This window comes from Hemiscyllium ocellatum, chromosome 44 (assembly GCF_020745735.1).
Source record: "Hemiscyllium ocellatum isolate sHemOce1 chromosome 44, sHemOce1.pat.X.cur, whole genome shotgun sequence".
Taxonomy (NCBI): domain Eukaryota; kingdom Metazoa; phylum Chordata; class Chondrichthyes; order Orectolobiformes; family Hemiscylliidae; genus Hemiscyllium; species Hemiscyllium ocellatum.
This window is the reverse complement of record NC_083444.1, coordinates 11034231-11057457: the sequence shown is the minus strand read 5'-3', so window position 1 is coordinate 11057457 and position 23227 is coordinate 11034231. Positions and strand designations below refer to the sequence as shown.

Genomic DNA, 23227 nt, shown 5'->3' with positions numbered 1-23227 from the left:
AACATCTTTCCTATCGCAGGGAGACCAGAACTGAATGCAATATTCTAGAATTGGCCTAACCAGTGTTGTTTATAGCCACCACATAACCTCCGTACTCTGAAACTCAATGCCCTGACCAACAAAGGCAAGTGTGTCAAATGCCGCCTTCACCACCCTGTCTAATCGCAACTCCACTTTCAAGGAACTATGAACCTTTGAACAAAGGTCCCTTTGTTCAGATCCTACCATTAACTGTGTAAGTCCTGCCATGATTTGCCTTATCAAGATGCAACACCTCACGCTTATCTAAATTAGACTCCACCAACCAATCCTCGGCCCATCTGATCAAGATCCTGTTGTAATCTGAGGTAACCTTCTTCGCTGTCCAATTTTGGTGTCGTCTGCAAACTTACTAACCAAACCTCCTATGTTCACATCCAAACCATTTACACAAATGACGAAAAGCAGCAGACCCCAGCACTGAGCCTGGCAGCTATGGAGAGAGTAAGCACAGCTAAAGTTGAGAGTCGACTGAGGCTTCTTCAGAACAGCTGTGATGCTGCCAGATCTGCTGAGTTTCTCCGGCAACTCCTGTTCTCGTTTCTGGACAGAGCCTGGCATTGCCGATTTGGGAATTCATTCACCGCTGAGGCTACAGCTTTCTAAAAAAAAACACTTCCTAAACATCAAACAGCCCAACCAGCACAGTGAACAATTCAAGTTAGGGCAAGTTGTAGGGAGCTTAAAAGCTTTCCAACTGCAGCCACCTGTGCCACCCACAGCAGGAACCACTTCTGAATTGGCACAAGTTGGTTCAGCCTATTGAATGGATGATTGGTGGACAGAAGAATGATGAGATCCTCCAGTAATTTCTGTTTTTATTTGTTTCAACTCTCTGACATGGCCAATTTTTTTTTGGTTTATTATATAAGGCCAGGCTGTTAAAACTTTATTCTCCAACTGGAATATGCAGGAGGGAGGGGAGAATTCAGGCGCCCGACTACACATTTGAAGAATTGCGTCGCAGGCTGGCAGGGGTGGGTGGGGGGGGGGGGGAAGAGAAGGGGCATTTGCAGAGAAGTGCACATCCCTCACTCAGGGAGGAGCTGCTTCACAGGGCTCACGTGTGCTTTGTCTGCATCTTTCTGCACGAGTTTACTGTTGCGTACACTTGGGAAATCCTGCCTTTGAAAGCAGCTTTCATTTTTTGGGGGGGGTGATTAACAGCTGTTGGCCTGGGCAGAGGAGAAAATGAAAAACACGCGTCGTGCTGGCAGCTCCCAAGTTGCTGCACGCAGTGACTCCTAGCTGCGGACCTCCACTACTGCAGCAGAAAAGCATTTTGGATACAATGCCTGAATGAAAATGTATGACAGAGCTCCTTCATTTCCCCAGCGACTGAATTCCGCACCATTTAGATCGGAGGCTTCAGCCTGATTTGTGCAGGTATGGACAAACGCTGCTGCCTGAATGGAGACCTTGATAAAGTTGAGGCACAAATATGCAAACCAGCAGGGTGCTCGGTTTCGTTGCAGCACCGCAGGGCTAGTGTTGGAAGGGTGCAGCTTTGAATCCAACAGTCTCAACATTCATGATGTGCACAAATACAATCACGGTTGGGCTGCAGGCACTATCTGACAATCAAACGGTATAAATTACATTAGCCACTGCTTTGAAATAGGATACGTTGGCTGTCCAGGTGAAAAGACTGCACTTTCACCAAATGACTCGCACGTCTGGGGGCGGCGCGGTGGTTAGCACTGCTGCCTCACAGCGCCAGGGACCCGGGTTCAATTCCCACCTTAGGTGACTGTTCAGTGTGGAGTTTGCACGTTCTCCCCGTGTCTGAGTGGGTTTCCTCCGGGTGCTCCGGTTTCCTCCCACAGTCCAGAGATGTGCAGGTTAGGGTGGATTGGCCATACTAAATTGCCCCATATGTGTTAGGTGCATTAGTCAGAGAGAAATAGATCTGGGTGGGATACTCTTCAGAGGGTTGGTGTGGACTGGTTGGGCCGAAGGGCCTGTTTCCACACCGTAGGGAATCTAATCTAATCTAATCTAATCCAAGAGGAGTCCACTCTCCAATCAACACTGCCTGCTATGCTCCACCAAGGACGATACAAACCGCAACCGCTCTCTGCGTGATTCCTGTTGCAAGGCAGAACCCTGTTCTTGCTGAAAATGTGTTGCTGGAGAAGCGCAGCAGGTCAGGCAGCATCCAAGGAGCAGGAGATTCGACGTTTCGGGCACGAGCCCTTCTTCAAAACGTCGAATCTCCTGTTCCTCGGATGCTGCCTGACCTGCTGCGCTTTTCCAGCAACACATTTTCAGTTCTGATCCCCAGCATCTGCAGACCTCACTTTCTCCTCGAAGAGAACCCTGTTCTTCACTTGCAATGCTACAAATCCGACACAAGTGTCGGAAGGTCCAGAAAATGCTGGGTGCGGCAGTTGAGATTGAGCGCACGTGAATGAGGGAGCAGTAGCTCAATGCCAGCTCAGGAAAGTAAGGAAAGGAATCTGCTCCCGGAGGTAGCGCCACTTCAGTTTGACTCGACCAGCACCAGTTGAAAACCCAACTGTCAGGAAGTGAAGCTATACTAATTTTAACTTGCAATGGTTCCAGCATATTTATGGTCATTAATTTACGGCAGTCTCACATAACTACCAGTGTTACTGGATACTGGCTGTTACTTTTTAAACCCCTCCAGAATATCAGATTCCAGTGACACTGCTTTGCCCCACAAAGTCGGAGCAGCCTTCAACACCAGAGTTTACAGCACCATCTAAAGTAAACATGTAGCAGATTGGATCTAAATCTGTAGCAGAGTTTGTACGGCAGGGGGATGGGTCAGTTGGTTGCTGATTACCATCGCCCAGTTTGCACTCTGACCTCTCGGGTACAGCCAGGGAGGCCTCAGAATCCAGGCAGTGCGGAAGCAGGCCATTTGGCCCATTGAGTCCACACCGACTCTCTGAAGAGCAGCTCACCCAAACTCTGTAACCCTGCTTTTCTCATGGCTAACCCATCTATAGCCTGTGCATCCCTGGAAACTATGGTGCAATTTAGCATGGCCAATCCTGCACATCTTTGGACCGAGGGGTGGAAACTGGAGGAAACCCACACAGACACAGGGAGTGTGCGCAAACATCACTCGAGGCTGCAATCGAACCCGGGTCCCTGGCCCTGTGAGGCAACTACGCTAACCACTGAGCCACTGTGCAGTCCCATCCTCTCAGACTCGGTATGTCCAATCCAGGGAGGAACTGTGGGTTTCTGCTGAGGAGGGAGTTGGGGTTGGAGCTTCCTGTGATGGAGCAGGCTGACACTCTCAGAGTACATGGGAGCGGGCCTAGAAGTCCCACAGGATGTGACACCCAGAGAGAGCAGGATTCACTCTTTACCTTCCCATCTCTGCGGCCACTGACAATTACGACTCCAGCGGCCTGATGGTAGCAGGAGGCAGCCAACATTTGTTTTCCTGAAAATGACCAGATGATTCTTGCTGCCTCCCTCTGCCGGGGGGGTGGGGGGATGGCAGCCAGTGTGAGGCATGCATCCACTCCCTGTCGCCACGTTTGGTGAGGTAGAGGTGAAAAGTGACCAAACTGAGCATTCGAAATTGTCCGATTTACTGAACGCCTGCCTTACTCTAACCCCTGTGGCCACCTACACTCCCCCAACCCTCGACATTAGTGTCACCACACAAGTTCAAAGCAGCACCAATCTGACTATGGGAGGAGGAGGAGGAGGAGAGAGCATGGAGGTGGGAGACTCACTTGATACTTGGTACATTCTTGATGCCCAGCTGGGTAAACTTGACACACAAGGATGCCAGAGGAGCTAGCACATGTTACAGTGTGACACCATCCAAACAGACTCCCCCTCCTCTGACCAACATTACTACCTGTATCAGTGACTTCTAAGCTCAGCCCCTGATGGACTTGTGTGGTGAAAGACCATCAAACAAGGGTGGCCTTTGGTCATCAATAAGAGGCAACTGATACACACTCCCACCCTCTCAATAACCCTTTCTAGCACAGGGAGAGCTCAGTGAGGGCTAGCTTGCACATCCCCTTCATGTGTCCTTTCCAGTGAGACTCTGACTACATTTACACCTTAAATGCAAACACAAAAACGCCCCATCTGGTTGAACACACAACCTTCTGAGTCACGCGCAGTAAACATCCCACCCTGATCAGAGCTGACCTTTGGTCGACTCATGCAGGTGAACAGCTCTGGGGAGCAGAACGGAGACTTGCCAGGTTCTGTGGGCACCCCATGCCAAGACTGGGTCGAGGCCCAGGCTGCACCTGGGATCAGACTGACCGTGGACCCCAACCCCCAGCCATAACTGAAGGGGAGGAGATCTGCAGCAGGTGAGAGAGATGGCCTCACGTAAACTCAGTTCCTTCCAGATGTCCTGATCAACACATTCTTACCACTTTGCATCCCCCCCTCTGTCCCCAGCACCCATTAACCAGAAAATACTGAGGCTGACTGTACTAGAATCAAATGAACAGAGGAACACAGTCACACAGGATACCAGCAGAAGTAAACGTTGCAGATTTCCCTGCCAAGATGTGTTTGGACAATGCCGATCCCATCCCTCCACAATTCCAACAGTCCCTTGTGGTTAATGTTTGCCCAGAAGGCACGGAGGTTAATTGCAGCAATCCTAGTGGCTGACATAAGCCTCGCAGAGCAATTGAGAGCCTGACATGATTCTGCTCAGCTCAGTCAGAGGGAGGGTGGCACAGATAGGCAAAAAGGCAGACACAGAGGTAGACAGAAAAAGGAGGGTGAAGAGACAGAGACAGGGAGGCAGATAAATAGACAGACAGAGAAGGCCGGGAAGGAACAGAGATGGAGAAAGAGCGGGGTGACGGACTGAGAGAGAGAGAGAGAGAGAGAGAGAGACAGACAGACTGACAGAGAGAGAGAGAGAGAGAGACTGACAGAGAGAGACTGACACAGAGAGAGAGACTGACAGAGAGAGAGAGAGAGAGAGACTGACACAGAGAGACTGACACAGAGAGAGAGACTGACAGAGAGAGAGAGAGAGACTGACACAGAGAGACTGACACAGAGAGAGAGAGACTGACACAGAGAGAGAGAGACTGACACAGAGAGAGACAGACAGACCGACACAGAGAGAGAGAGACCGCGAGTCACACACATCTTAAATAGAAAAACACTTCCAGCAGAAATCAGAACTGATCTAAAAATGACTGACAAAACCACCAGGCAGGCTCAATACACAGATGCCCACCCGAGTGGCTTCAGTATCCACACCTGGTGCTGCTACTGTTGAAAATCAAACTGCTTTCAAAACAAATAATAAATACTTCCATGAAACTGGAACGTGAACCGAAAGTATCAAAGGGTTGAGGCTTTGATAATGAGACTGACTTATCTGGACAAACTGTCCCAGCCACACATCCCAAATCCATTCAGGATACAGTTCAATCTGACCACAAACGCAGCAGCTGTGAAAGGGCTGCTTCCAGGGCTGTCACCTTGATCATGGAATAAGGACAATGCAATTTAAACGCACTCCGATACCGCACCACTGTTAGGCCTCATCGGAGGGCGGAGGCCTGCACCCAGTGCCAGCTCCGCCTGGCGTTTTCACTGCGCTAAACATTCCCTTTCCAGGAAAACCGAGAATCCGCAAAGACGGAGTGGATCGAGAATTGTACGGTCAGGTAGCCCCTCCTCACATTGGGCATTGAGATCTGGTCCGATCAGCCCCACGCAGGACAAACTCAGCAGAGTGACACGTAACTTTAGGAATCTAAGCCGGTTTAGGCAGAGAATGACTAGGCAACTATTCATTGGCTGCATACTCTTATAAACTGCTCCAAGCTATACCATATCAGACCTGTCCTCTCAAATAAGGTTAACAAAAAAACCAAGTACTGGCCCACCTGTAATCTCAAGAATTATTATTAAACATCCATTGCAATCATTTCACTTGGAGTACAGAACCTGAAATTGCTGAGAAGAGAGATGCGTTGTCTCTGTCTTGCACTCTAGAGGACAAAACGCAAGAATGCCAAAACGCAAACAATCACAGCAGGTGAAAAAGACCCTGACTGGTTAGCATGTTGACTCTGATTGACTGAGGCATTGCTGTGGCATTTGCACTTACTAGAGGTGACAGAGTTTCAATGGACGCAAACAGAAAGGAAGGTGCTAAAACCTTGCTTTCTAAACAAAAAAAAATTACCCAGAAGCTCGAGGTGCTTGTAGTTTTTTTTTAACCATGGCATGTTGTAGCCACAGATGGATTGTGAACCAATTGTCACTCTCTGGTTTAGGTCACTATGATTATTAGAAACTTGCTCATCTTGCATTTGTCCTTAAGATAGCTTCAGCAACACGTCTCTCTTCTCAGGGAGGCCCATTGCAAAGTGTGACCTCCAGTATCCCACAATGCAAGGGGAGATCACGACTACCAGTAGCCCACGATGCAGGGTGTGGGAGCCCGGAAGGCAGGCGGGGAGGGAAGACTGTCACGTCGCCCGGGACGGCGCCGTGGGCACGCTCCTTCAGAAAAACTTATCGTCGATCCGGAAGTGCGGCTTGCTGACGTCATCCGGGTTGAGGAAGACGGAGATGGACTTGCCCTGGTTCTCCGTCACCAGCTGCTGGAGCTTGCGGGCCAGGCTGTCGTCCTGCCTGCCCGCGCTGGCGAGGAGGCCGTCCGACTGGGAGGAGGCCAGGCCCGGCAGGGTTTGCTGCAGCTCCTGCGCGAGCCGGCTGGCTGCCTTGGCGTGCTCGATGGCGCTGCGCAGGTGCTCGGCCGGGTCCGAGCGCACCGACGACAGGCGGCAGGCCAGCAGCAGCGCCGTGCTGTCGGGCAGCTGCTCAAACATGTTGCACTGCGGCAGGAAGTAGTTGGGGCACGACTTGTTGACCAGGCAGTGGGCCAGGTCGTCGAGGAGGCCCAGGAGGAAGTGCGCCATGTTGTCCTCCTGCCCGAGGAAGTTGGAAGGCAGGCGGTCGCAGGCCCACAGCATCAGGCTCCTCAGGTGGTAGGGACTGACGGCCCGGGGCCGGGACAGCAGCTTGACGATCATGGCCTTGTACGCCTGGTAGGCCTGGATCAGTGGCGTGGAAATGCACTTCTTCAGCTGCACCTCGCTCCGCGAGAAGGCCAGGCGCCACTCGTTCTCTGGGTTGCCGGTGCTGGAGCAGGCCGGCACCAGGTAGAAGCCGCTGATCACCTCCTCCTCGGTGATCTTGCCGTCCCAGAAGTGGTTCTCCATCAGCCAGTTCTGGGCGACGGCCGGCCAGCCCTTGAAAGACACCACCGGCACGATGTCGTACAGCATGCGGCTGCGGCCCACGTTCAGGATGACGGTGACCACCGTGCCGTTCTTCTCCACCGCCGCCACGCCGGGGACCCCGCGCTGCGGATGCCGGCGCACCTCCTCGATGACGGCACGCACCGAGCGGAAGAACCAGTCCGCCACCTTGGTGGGCGAGAAGTAGTAGCTGCCGCCTCCGCCGCCTGCCGGGCCGGGCTCCGTCTCCGTGCAGCAGTCCTTCCACTTCTCCATGGTCCGCTCGTCGAAGAGCCGCAGGCTGAGCCATGAGTGGCAGGGCGCCGAGTGCCGCATGTCCAGCGTCACCGGCTGGTTGCGGTCGTGCAGCTTCAGGGCCGGAACCAGCAGCGTGAAGTCGACGTCGTAGTCCATGCCCCTGGCGTAATCGCCCAGCTCATCGGGGTTCATGTCGACCACCCCTTCCCGCACGCCCCCGGACAGCAGCAGGTACTCGTTGGAGACGGGTAACTTGTGGTCCAGCTTCTGAACGAGGCCTGTGGAAGCAGAGAGGAGCGTGTTCAGGCTTATACAGAGACCCTGCTGCTTTCAAGCACTCCCTGTGCTACGCCTTATCCCTTAAGGACAATGTCGAAGAGTGTGGTGCTGGAAAAGCACAGCCGGTCAGGATTCCTGATGAAGGGGCTGATGCCTGAAACATCGATTCTCCTGCTCCTCGGATGCTGCCTGACCTGCTGTGCTTTTCCAGCACCACACTCTCTTTGATTCTGATCTCCAACATCTGCAGTCCTCACTTTCCCCATATGACAGTCAAAACATAACCAACCCTCACCCCCGCCACAAACAGCACAGTAATTTATAGCTGGCTGTGGGGACAAGAGACAATGGATGCTCTCTTCTAATCCCTCTCAACAGGCTGAAGATACAGAAGCAGCAATGGGGTCAAGAACAGCTTCTCCCCTGCTGTTACCAGACTGCTGAATGGACCTCTCTAATTTCAAATAACGGTGATCTTGCTTTATGCCCCTCCTGTGTGCCTCACTCTGTCTAAGCACCATACGATCTCTATGTCCTTGTTTGCTATGATCTGACTATACTGCTCGCAAAACAACACCTTTCACTGCACTTAGGTACATGTGACTACAATAAATCAAATCAAATATCACATGGATACCAATACAATACACCAACATTAAAACTGACCGCCCCAACACTGCAGAGACTTATTTTTGGAAACCTTCATTTATGGGGGATGTAGGCAAGGCCAACATTCGCTGCCCTTTAGCTGAGAGGCCTGTCCAGTGCTGTGGATCCGAGGGTCGGTCATTCCCCAAAGAACATGAGTGAGTCGGATGGCTTTTTATGACAACTGATGTTAGTTCTCCAAGTCACCGTCATTGAAAGGAGCTTCCGTTTCCAGATGTGTTCAGTGAATTTAAATTCCACCAGCTGGATTTGAACCATGCCCTCACAGTAGTGTCCTGGGGCCCAGCATTACTCAGCCAACAACTGTTGGAGGTTCCATCTTTCTCCAGTGCAGTATTGAAGGAGTGCTGCACCGTTGGAAACATCTGTCTTCAGGTGAGAATTTATAAAAAAAGGTTTTCCCCCAAGCTACTTTCAGGTGAATCTAAAAGATCCCATGGTACTATGTGCAGGAACAACAGGAAGTCCTGCATGCACAGCCCAATATTTACCTCTCAATCAGTATGTGTAAGAGGAGATACTCTGGTCATCAGCCAATTGCCACAAAGGTAGGAGGCAGAGGGTTGGTATAGCATTGTTTTTCAGACTGGAGGCCTGTGACTAGTGGTCTGCCTCAGGGATCGGTGCTGGGCCCACTGCTTTTCGGTATTTATATAAGTGATTTGGAGGTGAATATAAGAGCATTGGTTAGTAAGTTTGCAGGTGACACCAAAATTGGAGGTGTAATGGACAGCGAAGGTGGTTACCTCAGAGTGCAACAGGATCTTGATCAGATGGGCCAATGGGCTGAGGACTGGCAGATGGAGTTTAATTTAGATAAATAGGAGGTGTTGCATTTGGCAAGGCAAATCAGGGCAGGACTTCTTCACTTAATGGTAAGATCCTGAACAGAGAGATCGAGAGCTGCAGGTGCAGGTAGACAGGGCAGTGAAGGAGGCATTTGGTATGTGCAATGGTCAGTGCAATGAGTAAAGGGGTTAGGACTCTACAGGACACCAGTGAGTTCACTTTTAGTATAGCATATACAATTCTGGTCTCCCTGCTACAGGAAGGACGTTGTTAAACTGAGAAGGTGCAGAAAAGATTTACAAGGAGGTTGCCAGGGTTGGAGCAATAGAAATGGGCTGAACAGAATGGGACTTACATCCCTGGAGCGTTCGAGATTGAGGAGTGACCTTACAGAGGTTTATACAACCATGAGGAACATGGATAGGGTGAACAGCTAAAATCTAGGGAGCCACAACTAGAGGACATAGAATTAAGGTGAGAGGACAAAGGAGGACCTGAGGGGTATCTTATTCACGCAAAGTGTGATGAGTGTATGGAATGAGCTGCCAGAGGTGGTGATGGAGGCTGGTACAATTACAACATTTAAAAGGCATCTGGGTGGGTATATGAATAGAAAGGATTTAAAGGTATATAGGCCAAATGCTGGCAAATGGATGAGGTCAGATCGGGATGTCTGGTCTGCACCAAAGTGTCTATTCTATTGTGGGATCTTGCTGTTCACAAGTTGGCTGCCACATTTCCTTTTACACATGACTAAACTTCAAAAGGATGGAAATGACAGCCGGAAATGAGCCAAGGACCTGCGTGCGGGCACAGCACTATTGGGATGGAATTGAATTCAAGAAGGGATATGGATAGCAGCAATCAGTGGCTGAGGGAGTCCACTTCAAGGCAAAAATAGGTCAAATGGAATAGTAGATTTGATGAGGGAAAGTAGGAGAGATCTTGCTGGAACGCACAGTCACATTCAGCCACTAAAGCAGAACCGGTTAATATTTCAAGGATCAAGTGTTATGGTGCAGCAGGAGATCATTTGGCTCATTGTGTCTGTATCTGCTCCCTGAATGAGTATCAGTAAGCCTGCACAATGCCCAATGCTCTCTAATACTTCAATGGAGCCTGCCTCCATGACCTTTCCAAGAAATGCACCCAGAATCCTATTTGCTTGCTATGTGAAAACATCCTCACATCACATCACCTTCTACAAATCACTTTAAATCTGTGTTCTCTTGATCTTGTACTGCCTACAATTCTGAGGAAGGATGTTGTCAAACCTGAGAGAGTGCAGAGAAGATTGATAAGGATGTTGCCGGGGTTGGAGCAATAGGGAAAGATTGAACAGACTGGCGCCATTTTCCCTAGAGCATTACTGGCTGAGGGTTGACCTTGTAGATTCATAGAATCCTTATCGTGTAGAAACAGGCCATTTGGCCTAATAAGTCCACACCAACCCTCTAAAGAGTATCCCATTCCCTTACAAATACACCTTGCCTCCACATGCCTGAACATTAGGGGCAATTTTGCGTGGCCAATTCACCCGACCTGCACATCTCTGGACGGTCGGAGGAAATTGAAGCACCCAGAGAAAACCCACGCAGATGTGGGGAGAAAGTGCAAACTCCACACAGGCAGTCGCCCGAGGCTGGAATCGAACCCGGGTGCCTGTCGCTGTGAGGCAGCAGTGCTAACCACTGAGCCACCACGCCACCCACACCACAGAAGATATAAAATCATGAGGGGCATGGATAGGGTGAATAGCTAAGCTCTTTGTCCTCGGTTGGGGGAGTACAAAACTAGAGGGCATAGGTTTAAGGAGAGAGGAGAAAGATTTAAAAAGCACCTGATGGGTAACGAGCAGGAACAGATTCTCACTATTACTCTATCAGCCAACTCCCTTCCGACACATCTCCTCTCAGGAACCTGGAGGAAAGAGTGAGGAGGTTGGACCTGTTTAAGGCAAGACCAGCTGAAAATGAGATCCAAGCTGTTTGGACAGTAACATCAGGCAGCATGTCAGCTCAAAGGGCAATGGAAGTCTGCAATATACAGCTCCGAATGTCTTTTGAGGTTGGGTAGGGGGAAATCGAGGCTTATGGGTAGAATGCAGGAAAGTGAATGTGAGGAATATCGGATCAGCCGAGATGCTGCTGAAAGATGGAGTAAGCTCAAGGAGCAGAATGGCCTATTCCATACTTACTTAAGAGTCATAGAAATAGACAGCATGGAAACAGACCCTTCGGTCTAACTTGTCCCTGCCAACCAGCTATCCTAAATTAATCTAGTCCCATTTGCCAGCATTTAGCCCATATCCCTCTAACCCCTTCCTATTCATATACCCATCCAGAAGTCCTTTAAGAGAGAGACAGAGTCGGGGAGTGAGGGAGAGAGAGGTAGAGGTAGGGAACGGGGAGAGACAGAGGCAGAAATTTCTGATGGTCTTATCCTTGAGGCCCAGAGTGAGGCGACAAAATTGAACATTTCAAAATGGAGTTGGCTGGATCTTTGTTCAGACGAGAATGAAGGAAGACCACACCAGACAGGCTGAACCTCTGCATATTGGCCATGATCTGACTGAATGATTGGACTGTCTCGTGGGGCTGAATGGCCTGCTCCTATTCAGAGGCTGCAGGAAACTGGGATGTGAGCATGTAGTGTGCGGAGGAAAGGGCTATGATAAGTACATATATCAATCGTTGGACTGTTGAGAATCCATGAGGGCAGATGCTAAATGGCTACGGTGATTCAAATAATGGAAAATTGTAAGCCATGAAGAATCACTTTTTTAAAAAAGTGCAAAATAAGAAAAGAATTACATCGTCATAACCATTTCAGCATGCTAGCTGTAACATGCTGCCAAGTGTAAACAGCAGAGTGTAGCTATCTTATCCTACAAAGTAAAACTACCTACCTTTGCAACCTTATAAGAAAGGTCCGTAGTTCAGATATTGCCAGGTTAAATCCAGCTTTCAGCCATATACTTACTGAGCTTTCTAAAGCAAGGACCTAACCTTGTATGGAATGAGGATTATGCCCATACGGGGGGGGATAAATATCAACTGATTGGGTCCAATGCTCTGCTCCCATGTTGCAACTGGAATGTACAACTCTGAAGGAAGACCCCCATATGAATTAGGAAGAGCAGGTCACTCAGCACCTCAAATCCACTCTGACATTCAACAGAATCAGAGCTAAGCTGATGACTATCTCGCTTCTACATTCCCACTGTCCCCCAGAGACTTTTGACTCTCTTCCTCAAAAGATAGCCTACCCACCTCTACCTTATAAACCTTATTGTGCTCTACATACAGTCTCACATTAATGCATTCCCATCTTAGTCAAAAGATCGGGTGTTCAAGCCCCACTTTCCGAGCCCAAAGCTCAAAGGCTGACCTGCTCAGTGCTGGTACTCAGAGGAAGTCAGGAATACAGCACAGGCCGACAACCTGACAGAGTCTTTTGTCGCAAACACTAAAGGTATTGAAGTGCACGGCGCTAGATATTTGACAGCAATAGTAGTGTGCACCAGTGTCAAAATCAGAAGCAGAGCAATTGTGGAAGACAGCACTGGGGTATCTAGAGGACACCAGCTCACAGTGGTAACATTGAACACCAGGGCCCCCCATTTGCCCAGAGACAGCAGGAACAAATCATAGTCATAGCAATGTATAGTACAGAGGCAGACCCTCAGTCCAACCCGCCTGTGCTGACTAGATATCCTAAATAAATCTAGACCCATTTGCCAGCATTTGGCTCATATCCCTCTAAACTCAATGTTGTCATTGTACTAGCCTCCAACACTTCCTCTGGCAGCTCATTCCATACACGCACCAGCGTCTGTGTGAAAGAGTTGCCCCTCAGGTCCCTTTTAAAGCTTTCCCCTCTCACCTACAGCCTACACCCTCTAGATTTGGACTCTCCTACCCTGGGGAAGAGACCTGGTCTATTCACCCTATCCATACCCCTCATGATTTTATAAAACATCTGTGAAGTCACCCCTCAGCCTCCAACACTTCAGGGAAAACAGCCCCAGCCTAATCAGCCTCTCCCTATAGCTCAAACACTCCAATCCCAGCAGTACCTTTTCTGCACCCTTTCCAAGTTTAAAAACCCCTTTCCTACAGCAGGGAGAGCAGAATTGAACACAGTATTCCAAAATCACTTGTTGCTATTTTTGGAAAAAGCCAGGGAGCTATCCCAGTGTCCAGGACAACATCCGTCACTCAACTAACATTGAAAACAGGTGACCTGGTGGTGAGGACACTGCTTTTTTGGTCGGAACTTGAAACAATGGTTACTGTGTGCAAGTAACCATTCTCTACAGGGCATGACTTCACATCGTGAAATCTCCTTATAACTGATGGTGTCTGTCTCAGTGTGCCGTGAGCACTCACCCAGCATAGAGAAAATGAAGTCTTTGGCAGTGTGAACCTCCAAGGCCCGCCGATCGTCGAAGTCCCTCATCTCATACTTGCCGAATTCTTGGATCAGCTTTGTTATCTCCTCGATGCGGGCTCCCGAGTGGAAGTCCAAGTCGTTCAGGGGTTTGGCAAAGGCTGGCGGTTTAGCACCGAGTGCGGCATCCTTGCCGGACAACGACGCCAGAGTCGCCATGCCGAGGAACTGACTCGCACAGTGGTCCCAGGAGCAATGGCGAGGATCACAGACGGGCAACTATTTTACCGTGGCCTTTCGGAGCCAAGAATGGGGTGCTGAGGAAAACACGCCTCTTTCAAAGTCGCGCCACCATCTCAGGAGTCCAGCAACGATGACAGGCAGCAGGAGGCGCCAGGCACAATTCTGAGAGGGGGGTGGGGGGGGAGTCAGTTGCTAGTACCTCTAGGTTCTGGGAGACAGACTGTTAGACTGACAGACGAGTGAAGGAGCTTCTTATCGGTCAGCCTGGATGACACAGGCGGGGAAAATCAAGGCTTTTCATCGCGCGATCTGTGGTAAGAGTGAAAAACAGGAAAAAGTAAAGGAGAAGTTAGTGATCTGAGCTCAAAAAATCCTATGCAATCACCCTGGTTACAGGAGTTCCTGTCAACAATAAGCCAAAATGCTGTGGCCAGTGCAGCAGTCTGCAGACTGGGGAAGGGAACAAAGGGTTGGCCTATTCCTATCCTGGCCTCTCGAAACCAAAACGAGATACAAACATTAAATTTGTGTCTCTGAAATGAGCCACACTGATGGGATCATACCAGACTCAAGGTATTAATGCTGTTTCTCTCTCCACAGAAAGTGCCGGACCTGCTGAGTTTCTCCTGCATTTTTAGCGTTGGTTTCAGATTTCCAGCATCCACAGTACTTTGCTTCTCTTACCTCTGCTCCTGCAGCCTTTGTGCACGAAGGGGCCCTGAGGACAAGTAGTGGCCGCCTCCCTTTGAGTGAGTGAAAAGGACAGACAACAAACATTATTCATTCGATCCTCACCAAGTATTCACACAAGTGCACCTTTGGTGGGCCCTGAGGTATGATTGAAGTACACTTGCCTTCATTGGTCAGTGCATTGAGTAGTCATAGAGTCATACAGTATGGAAACAGACCCTTTGGTCCAACCGGTCACGTCGACCGTGTTCTGTTTTGCATAGGAGATGGGAGGTCATGCACATGAGATTTCTCAGGCCACTTTTAGAAAATTGCATTCGATTGTGGTCTCCCTGCTACAGGGTCCACAGCAGGGCCCCTGTGTATGTACCACCTCAGCTGACACTTGTGCTCAGCACTGGAGAAGTGCTGCATGGCCACTGGTAGGAGTCGACTGAAATATAGAATGATTCAATCGAGTACAAAAGCAAGATGCTGGAGATCTGGAATAAAGACAGGCAAGTGCTGGAAAAACTCAGCAGGACCAGTACCATCTTCAATGGGAGAAAAATGCAGTTAACATCTAGGTGACCAACTGGCCCTTGTTTGGAGGTCATGTTCCGTCTGTGCCGAGTCCCACTGAGCAATGTTTTTTGTCAAGTATTTCTAATACAGTTTGCAGAAGGATGAAATGAAATACAGGGAGAGAAGGTGGGAGGGAAAGGGGGGAGGAAGAGGAGAGAGGAAAACCAATCACTGGAGTCTGCAGGGTGAGTTTGAGTGACGTGAGGCTGGGGAGAGACTCAACGATGGTAAGTTGCCAGCTTTAGTTGATCTTAATCGTCACCCACCCCCAATGAGTAGGGTCTGCTGAAGACTCCTCCCATCTCCTCTCAAGTTGAAACTCCCTTTCTCCTCTTACGCATAACAATATCAAAAAATCCTTCTGCATCTCAAGTTCCTGTTTGTCCTCTGATACTATACATCCACTGCTATTTCCAAAAGGTTGGGAATTGGAACTCTCCCTGAATTGTGTCAACCGATACCACTAACAGTTTAATTGCTCATTATCTTTGTGTGTGGGAAACCATGTCTAAATTGGCTGAGTGTTTTGAAGTGACAGAGGTTTGTCAAAGGCAGAGCAGTAGATGCTGTCTATACTGACTTGAGCAAGGCGTTCGACAAGGTTCTGCATTGTAGACTGATTGGCAAGGTTAGATCATATGGAATACATGGAGAGCTAGCCAGTTGGATGCAAAATTAGCTTGAAGGTAGAAGACAGATGATGGTAATGGATGGTTGCTTTTCAGACTGGAAGCCTGTGGCCGGGGTGTGCCGTAAGGATCATGCTGGGTCCACTACTTTTTGTCATTTATATAAATGATTTGGATATGAATATAAGAGGCATAGGTAGTAAGTTTGCAGATAACACCAAAATTGGTGGTGTAGTGGACAACGAAGAAGGTTCTCCTAGAGTACAACAAGGTCGATCAGATGGGCCAACAGGCTGAGTGGTGGTGGATGGAATTTAATTTAGATAAATGTGAGGTGTTGCATTTTGGGAAGGCAAATCAGTACCCTGGGGTGTGTTGCCACCAAACAAGGAGACCTAGGGACGTAGGTGCACAGTTCCTCCAAAGTGGAATCACAGGTAGACAGGGTAGTAATGGTGGTGTTTGGCATGCTTGCCTTCATTGTACTCAGTGTACTGATCAATCAGTCATAAAGCATGGAAACACACCCTTCGATGCTGACCACGTTCTGTTTAGTATAGGAGTCGGGAGGTCATGTTGCAGCTGAATGCGACATTGGTTAGGCCACTTTTGGAATAGTGTTCAATTCTGGTCTCACTGCTACAGGAATGACATTTTTAAACTTGAAAGGGTTCAGAAAAGATATTGCTGAGGTTGGAGGGTTTGAAATATAGGGAGAGGCTGGGGCTTTTCTCCTTGGACCATCGGAGGCTGAAGGTGGCCTTATAGAGGTTTATAACATCGTGAGGGGAATGGATAGGGTGAATAGTCAAGGTCTTTTCCCCAGGATGGGAACTGGAGGGGGAGAGATTTAAAAAGAGGGGCACCTTTTTGGAACAAGCTGCCAAAGGAAGTGGTGGTGGGTACTATTACAACATTTAAAAGGCATTTGGACAGGTACATGAATAGGAAGGTTGGAGGGATATGGGTCAAACACAGGCAATTGGGAGTAGTTTAGTCTGGGAAACTTGTTTGGCATAAATGAGGTGGACCGAACAGTCATACAGCACAGAAACAGACACTATCTAGTTAAAGCTTTGTGGGAGCTTCCTGTGTGGAGATAGCTGCCACATTTGTGGACACGGCATTAGCAGCTAGACCTCAAAAAATAGTTTGTTGGCTTTGAAATATCATGGGATGTCTCAACCCAGGTGAACGAAAGTTATTTCAGACCACCCAATCCTTGTACCTGTTACACAACTGGCTCCCAGCTGAAGGTCTGGCATTCCTGAGTCTTGAGGTGGGGGAGTGGAAGGGCTGAGCAGTTCTATCAAGGAAACGGTGGTGGATAAAAAGCAGAATTCAAACATTTGCAAACTCAAGACAGGTGAAGGAACCTTCCTGCAGTCTGGCTTCCCTCCCAAGTCTTTTCAGAAAGCAGCCCTACGCGCACACCATTTATTTATTCCCTACCTTTTCTTCCTGATGAAGGGCTTATGCTCGAAACGTCGAATTCTCTATTCCTGAGATGCTGCCTAACCTGCTGTGCTTTGACCAGCAACACATTTGCACCTACCTTTTCTTCCTCTGGGCTTCAGACAGTATCTCTCTCTCTCTCACACACAAAAAAAAGCAGGCAGTAATCTGCTTCCAGGTCGTGAACAGTGTTGCTAAGTAACCAGCAGGGAGGGGATTGGCAATAAATGCCGTCCTGGTCAGAGATGTGAGGTGGGAACAATAAAAGCACAAGTTGACGGACTGATTCATCCAGTTTTTTTTCTCTCTTCCACCAACCCTCACCTCACTTCCTGCTACTTCCTGAAAGGTGTGTGGGTGTCCATGTAGTATACAGATAGCAATCATCTCTATGTTACAGCTGGTGACCCCCATCAAAACTACTACACACACAAAGAACACTAAATAGTGTTGCTTTCAATTCTCATTTTGCACCTTTTCTCCCATCCAACTCCCCTCAAACGTTTTCCAGCACAGTTAGGAAGCAAAACCTCAGACCACTGCTATCCCCTCCCATGGGTAAAATGCATGCAACCAGCCAAACAGAATCCCCTGCAAGAATTAACATGTTCACCCCTATTTCAAATCATCTGGCAGTTCAATTTTTTTCAACACAGCAAACAAGTTCAAACCATGGGTAGACTTCATTTAAAATGATCTAGGCAAGATTCAGACAAGAGATTGTGAACAAGCCCTCGTAATCACACGATACAATCATGATTTAGACGATGATTAGTTTCAGCTCAATCACCAATTTGTCTGGACTCAGACATGAGGCGAGGGAACCCCATGTCTGACTAATGTCTCACCAGAAATATGCTGCCTCGAATGGTAATTCCTCAATCTTTGTTTCTGACGCTTCACTCTAAACTACCCGCCGCAGTTGGAATTTAAACCCACAATCTTCTGGCTCAGAGGCATTTGTGCGAAAAGAAGCTTTGTGCTGCTGTAGGTTCAAAGTTTCTCTCCAAGTATATATTATTATAGTTCACACCTTGCATTACTCCACCAATGCAGCGTTAGACCCACCTTCTTCGAACCCATGAATCACAATTAGTAAAAAAAAAGTACAAGATAATCTTAGCCTCCTGGGAGGAATCCTGGGATGGAGAGAAACCACATAACCAATAAGACAGCTGCACAGGATTTTCCTTTTAAATAGCTGCTGGAAAGAATTTTAAATAAAAAATCCCACATCAAATTTCTGCAGAACTTCCAGTAAAAAAACAGCAAAACAAGTACGCGCACAAGGAGATCGAGGCAACCTGACAGCTTATTAACACCTTTCCTCTGAAAAAAACATTCAAATCCAGACTGACTCCACCAAAACAATGCATTTTTTTAAAAAAATCTGTCACGACTGCTAAACATTTACAGCCAGTCACCTTTGAAGCACAGCAGCTGTTGTGGGATAGAAAGAACACAGCTGATTTTTGCAAAGGTCCCAGTGATCAGTAGCCATGTGAAAACCTCTCTTTTACAATATTGGCCAGGATATCAGGGATGAAAATGTGTTGCTGGAAAAGCACAGCAGGTCAGGCAGCATCCAAGGAGCAGGAGATTCGATGTTTCGGGCATAAGCCCTTCTTCAGGAAGCCCTTCTTCTCTTAGCCTGCTGGACACACTTTCCTCATCCAACCACAAGGGATGAACTCAGATTTCTCCAGTTTCCTCATTTCCCCTCCCCCCACCTAATCTCAGTCCCAACCCTCGGACTCAGCACCGCCCTCCTAACCTGCAATCTTCTTCCTGACCTCTCCACCCCCACCCCACTCCGGCCTATCACCCTCACCTCGACCTCCTTCCACCTATCACATCTCCATCCAAGTCCCTCCTCCCTACCTTTTATCTCAGCCTGTTGGACACACTTTCCTCTCTCCTGCTCCTTGGAAGCTGCCTGACCTGCTGCGCTTTTCCAGCAACACATTTTCAGCTCTGATCTCCAGCACCTGCAGACCTCACTTTCTCCTCCAGGATATCAGGGATACCCCGTGTTCTCCCACATTCCAAAGCTCATGGAATCATAGAGATGTCCAGCATGGAAACAGGGGCGGCTCAGTGGTCAGCATCTGCTGTCTCACAGCACCAGGGTCTCAGCTTCGATTCCAGCCTCATGCTAATGTCTGTGTGGAGTTTGCACATTCTCCCCGTGTCTGCGTGGATTAGAAGGTGTCTCTAACACTGCATTGGTGGAATAATGCAAGGTGTGAACTATAGTAATATATACTTGGAGAGAAACTTTGAACCTACAGCACAAAGCTTCACACAGAGGGTGGTGTGTGTATGGGATGAGCTGCCAGAGGAATGGTGGATGCTGGTACAATTAAAGCATTTAGAAGGCTGGGTACGTGAATAGGAAGAGGTTAGATTAGATTCCCGACAGTGTGGAAACCGGAGCACAGTCCAAAGTTATGCAGGTCAGGTGAATTGGCCATGCTAAATTGCCCGTCGTGTTAGGTGCATTAGTCAGAGGGAAATGGGGCTGGGTGGGTTATTCTTCGGAGGGTCGGTGAGGACTTGTTTCCACACTGTAGGGAATCTAATCTCAACTCTTCCTATTCATGTACCAGCCTTCTAAATGCTGTAATTGTACCAGCATCCACCACTTCCTCTGGCAGCTCATTCCATACACGTACCGCCCTCTACGTGAAATTGTTCCCCTCAGGACCCTTATAAATCTTTCCCCTCTCACCTTTAACCCTCTAGTTTTGGAACTCCCCTAACCTGAGGTACTCCAACATTGAGGAGAAGTTGAATCAACTGTTGATATTCAGTGTGGCCATTCGACTGAATAAGTATATTTACGTGCATGTGATCCAATGAAAAGGAACTACAATAAAGAAAATTACAGTAAACTTTGCCAGATATAATGTGCGCATTTTAGGATGGATTGCCCCATAGTGTTCAGGGACATGTAGGCTGGATGGATTAGCCATGGGAAATTCAGTGATGGGGTGGGCTTGGAACTGATACTCTTCAGAGGGTCAGTATGGACTCGACAGGCCAAATGGCCTGCTTCCATTGGGATTCTACAACTCCCTTGCTCTATTTGAAACTAGTGTCATGGGATCTTTTACACTGACCTGTTAGAACAAGTGGAGAAGGTAAGGGGGAGCAAGGATGGGGTGAATGTGAGGGGAGAGAGGGAGCTTAAAAGGATGTTGGGGAGGATGGCGAGGGACAAACTTGATTTAATACTTCATCCAAATCAGCAACTCTAACAGCACAGCACACTCCTCTTACATTCACATATCAGGGAGCAGGGCTCAAAACCACTCCTGATTCCTGAAGAAGGGCTTATGCCCGAAACATCGATTCTCCTGTTCCTTGGATGTTGCCTGACCTGCTGCGCTTTTCCAGCAACACATTTTCAGCTCAAAACCACTCCCGTCTTCTGGCTCACTGCGATGCAAGAGAGGAGCCAGACCTGGCACTGGCCTCACGTGGAGAGACAACCCAGGACAGGTTATAAATTCTCCAAACTGTATTGAGTTTAGGCAATTCTTAATGCCAGTTTGGCATTGGGGATGGGGAGGAGGGGTAAGGAGTTGGGGTGATGGTTAGCTGAATCACAGAAATGGCCTCCTGAGCTATAACATTCGACCCATTATGCCAGCACCAACTTACATCAATAGCATCACCTCGTGCCAATCTCCCAAAGCCTTAAACATTATTTGTATCCAAATAATTATTCAATGCCCCCTCAAATGCCTGAATTGAACCTGTCTCCACCACGTTTCCAAGCAGTGTGTTCCAGACCCTAACTACTTGCTGAGTGAAAAAGCTTTGCCTCAGAGTCCATAGAGATGTTCAGCATGGAAACAGAACCTTCAACCCAACTCATCCATGCCTGGATATCCTAAAGTAATCTAGCCCCATATGCCTCCAAACCCTTCCTATTCATATACCCATCCAGATGCCTTCTAAATGCTGTAATTGTACCAGCGTCCACCACTTCCTCTGGCAGCTCATTCCATACACACACACCACTCTCTACACGAAAAGATTGCCCCTGAGGTCCCTTGCAAATCTCATTTCACCCTCACTTCTTTTACAGATCATTTTAGATCTATGCCTTCTCATTCTTGTTCTGTTTACGTACAGGAACAAATTCTCTCTGTCTATTCAACCCAGCTGACTTGCGATTTTGAAAACGTCTATCAGATCTCCCACTCAGCTGCCTTCTCTCCACGGAGAACAGCCCCAACTTGTTCGATCTATCCACATTGGTTAAGCTCATCACTGGAACCGTATTTTATGCTCAGGTAGGTAAAAACAATGACTGCAGATGCTGGAAACCAGATTCTGGATCAGTGGTGCTGGGAGAGCACAGCAGTTCAGGCAGCATCCGAGGTGCAGCGAAATCGACGTTTCGGGCAAAAGCCCTTCATCAGGAACTTTTGCGCTGAGTCCAATGCCTCCTCCCAATCACTCATCAAGCATCTCTAGTCTTTTGTGGGGTCAGGGGGAGGGGGTGTGAAGTGGGCAAACAGGCGGGATTAGGAGATAGGGAGGACTGCAGATGCTGGACAGTCAAGGGTCAATAAAGCGTGGCGCTGCAGAAAGCACAGCAGGTCAGGGCAGCATCCGAGGAGCAGGAGAGTGGAGATAAACGGGCATTGGATAGGCATATGGAGGATAGTGGGCTAGTGTGGGTTAGGTGGGCTTGGGTCGGCGCAACATCGAGGGCCAAAGGGCCTGTACTGCGCTGTAATTGTTCTATGTTCCTATGACCCTTCATCAGGACATCAGGGATAGGCAGCAGAACTATCATGCTCGAATGTGATGCCTCCCAAAGTCGAAGTGCCTGCCCCAGTCCCAACTCCTGGGAGATTGGGCATTAGGCCAAGTCACCCCAGGAAAATGTCACGACCCTGAGAGGGGCAATTAGGAGAAAATAAACCCCAGCCAAGGAGGAGGGGGAGGGGGAGGGGGAGGGGGATGGGGGGGAAAAGGCCCACATTCCCATAGAGGCACACACACACACCTGCTTCCATCCCCTCACAGCCCGTCTCCTCGCACATCTAAGAGCCCTTTAACACTGCAGCCCGCCCCCTGAGTCAGCTCCAGGCCGGTGTTTCCAGACTGAGTCCCCAGCTCCTCCTCCCTGCCCTGGGCCCGGCGCTTTCATGTTCCACACAGGTTCCAAACCGCCACGGACAACACCCAAGCCCGCTCCCCCGCTATGCGCACGCGCCGGACCGGCGCTACCCCGAAGCGGGCGTGATGCCGGCATACAGCGTGCGTACAACGTGCGCTCCGCTCGCGAGCTCGAGCACGCAGCGTCGGTACTGTCAGCATAGAGCATGCGCATGACTAGCTCCCCATTCCCCACCCGGCATGGAGCATGCGCATGACTGGCTACCCGTCCCACGGCATAGAGCATGAGCATGACTGGTTCCGCCGTTCCCCAGCCGGCATAGAGCATGCGCATGACTGGTTCCGCCGTACTCCAGCCGGCATGGAGCATGCGCATGACTGGCTCCGCCGTCGCGCCCTGTACAGAGTATGCGGATATCTGGCTCTGCCGTCCCTCCCGATATAGACTATGCGTATAACGTGCTCTACTCGCGGGCTAGGGCACGCAGTGTCAGTCCTGCCGTCGCTGCCGGCATAGAACATGCGTATAACTGGCTTTGCCGTTCCAGCCGCATAGAGCATGCGTATTTCTGACACTGCCGTCGCTCCCGGCATAGAGTATGCGTATAACATGCACTCCCGGTATAGAGCATGCGCATAACGTGCTTGCCATGGCTCCCCCTCATCCGGGAAAGAGCATGCACAGTTCTCGAACCGTCGGTGCTGCCGGAATAGAGCATGCGTATAGCACGCCCTGTCGGTGCGCCCGGGATTGAGCATGCGCAGATCACGGCCTGATATCCCTTGTAGGGAATGTTGTCTGACCCGCCCTGCCTCTCATTAACCGTCACCTGTACAGGTGTCTGTGTC

General features: G+C 49.3%; 1 protein-coding gene across 4 annotated transcripts; it reads right to left on the bottom strand.

The window, feature by feature from the left end:
* Nucleotides 1–2292: 2292 nt before the first annotated feature.
* On the bottom strand, nt 2293–22424 carry LOC132835278 (nucleotidyltransferase MB21D2-like). 4 transcript variants are annotated; one of them, XM_060854689.1, is made up of 4 exons: nt 22266–22282; nt 17013–17090; nt 13658–14210; nt 2293–7807 (listed from the first exon to the last, which is right to left on the bottom strand). In XM_060854689.1, exons 3-4 carry the CDS (start codon nt 13875–13877, stop codon nt 6534–6536), a joined length of 1494 nt encoding a protein of 497 aa, XP_060710672.1. In that variant the 5' UTR covers nt 13878–14210; nt 17013–17090; nt 22266–22282; the 3' UTR covers nt 2293–6533. The 4 variants fall into 4 exon arrangements, with proteins under 4 accessions (XP_060710672.1, XP_060710674.1, XP_060710675.1 ...); XM_060854691.1 differs by lacking the exon at nt 17013–17090 and having other exon boundaries at nt 22266–22424; XM_060854692.1 differs by lacking the exons at nt 17013–17090; nt 22266–22282 and adding an exon at nt 20522–20583.
* Nucleotides 22425–23227: the final 803 nt, after the last annotated feature.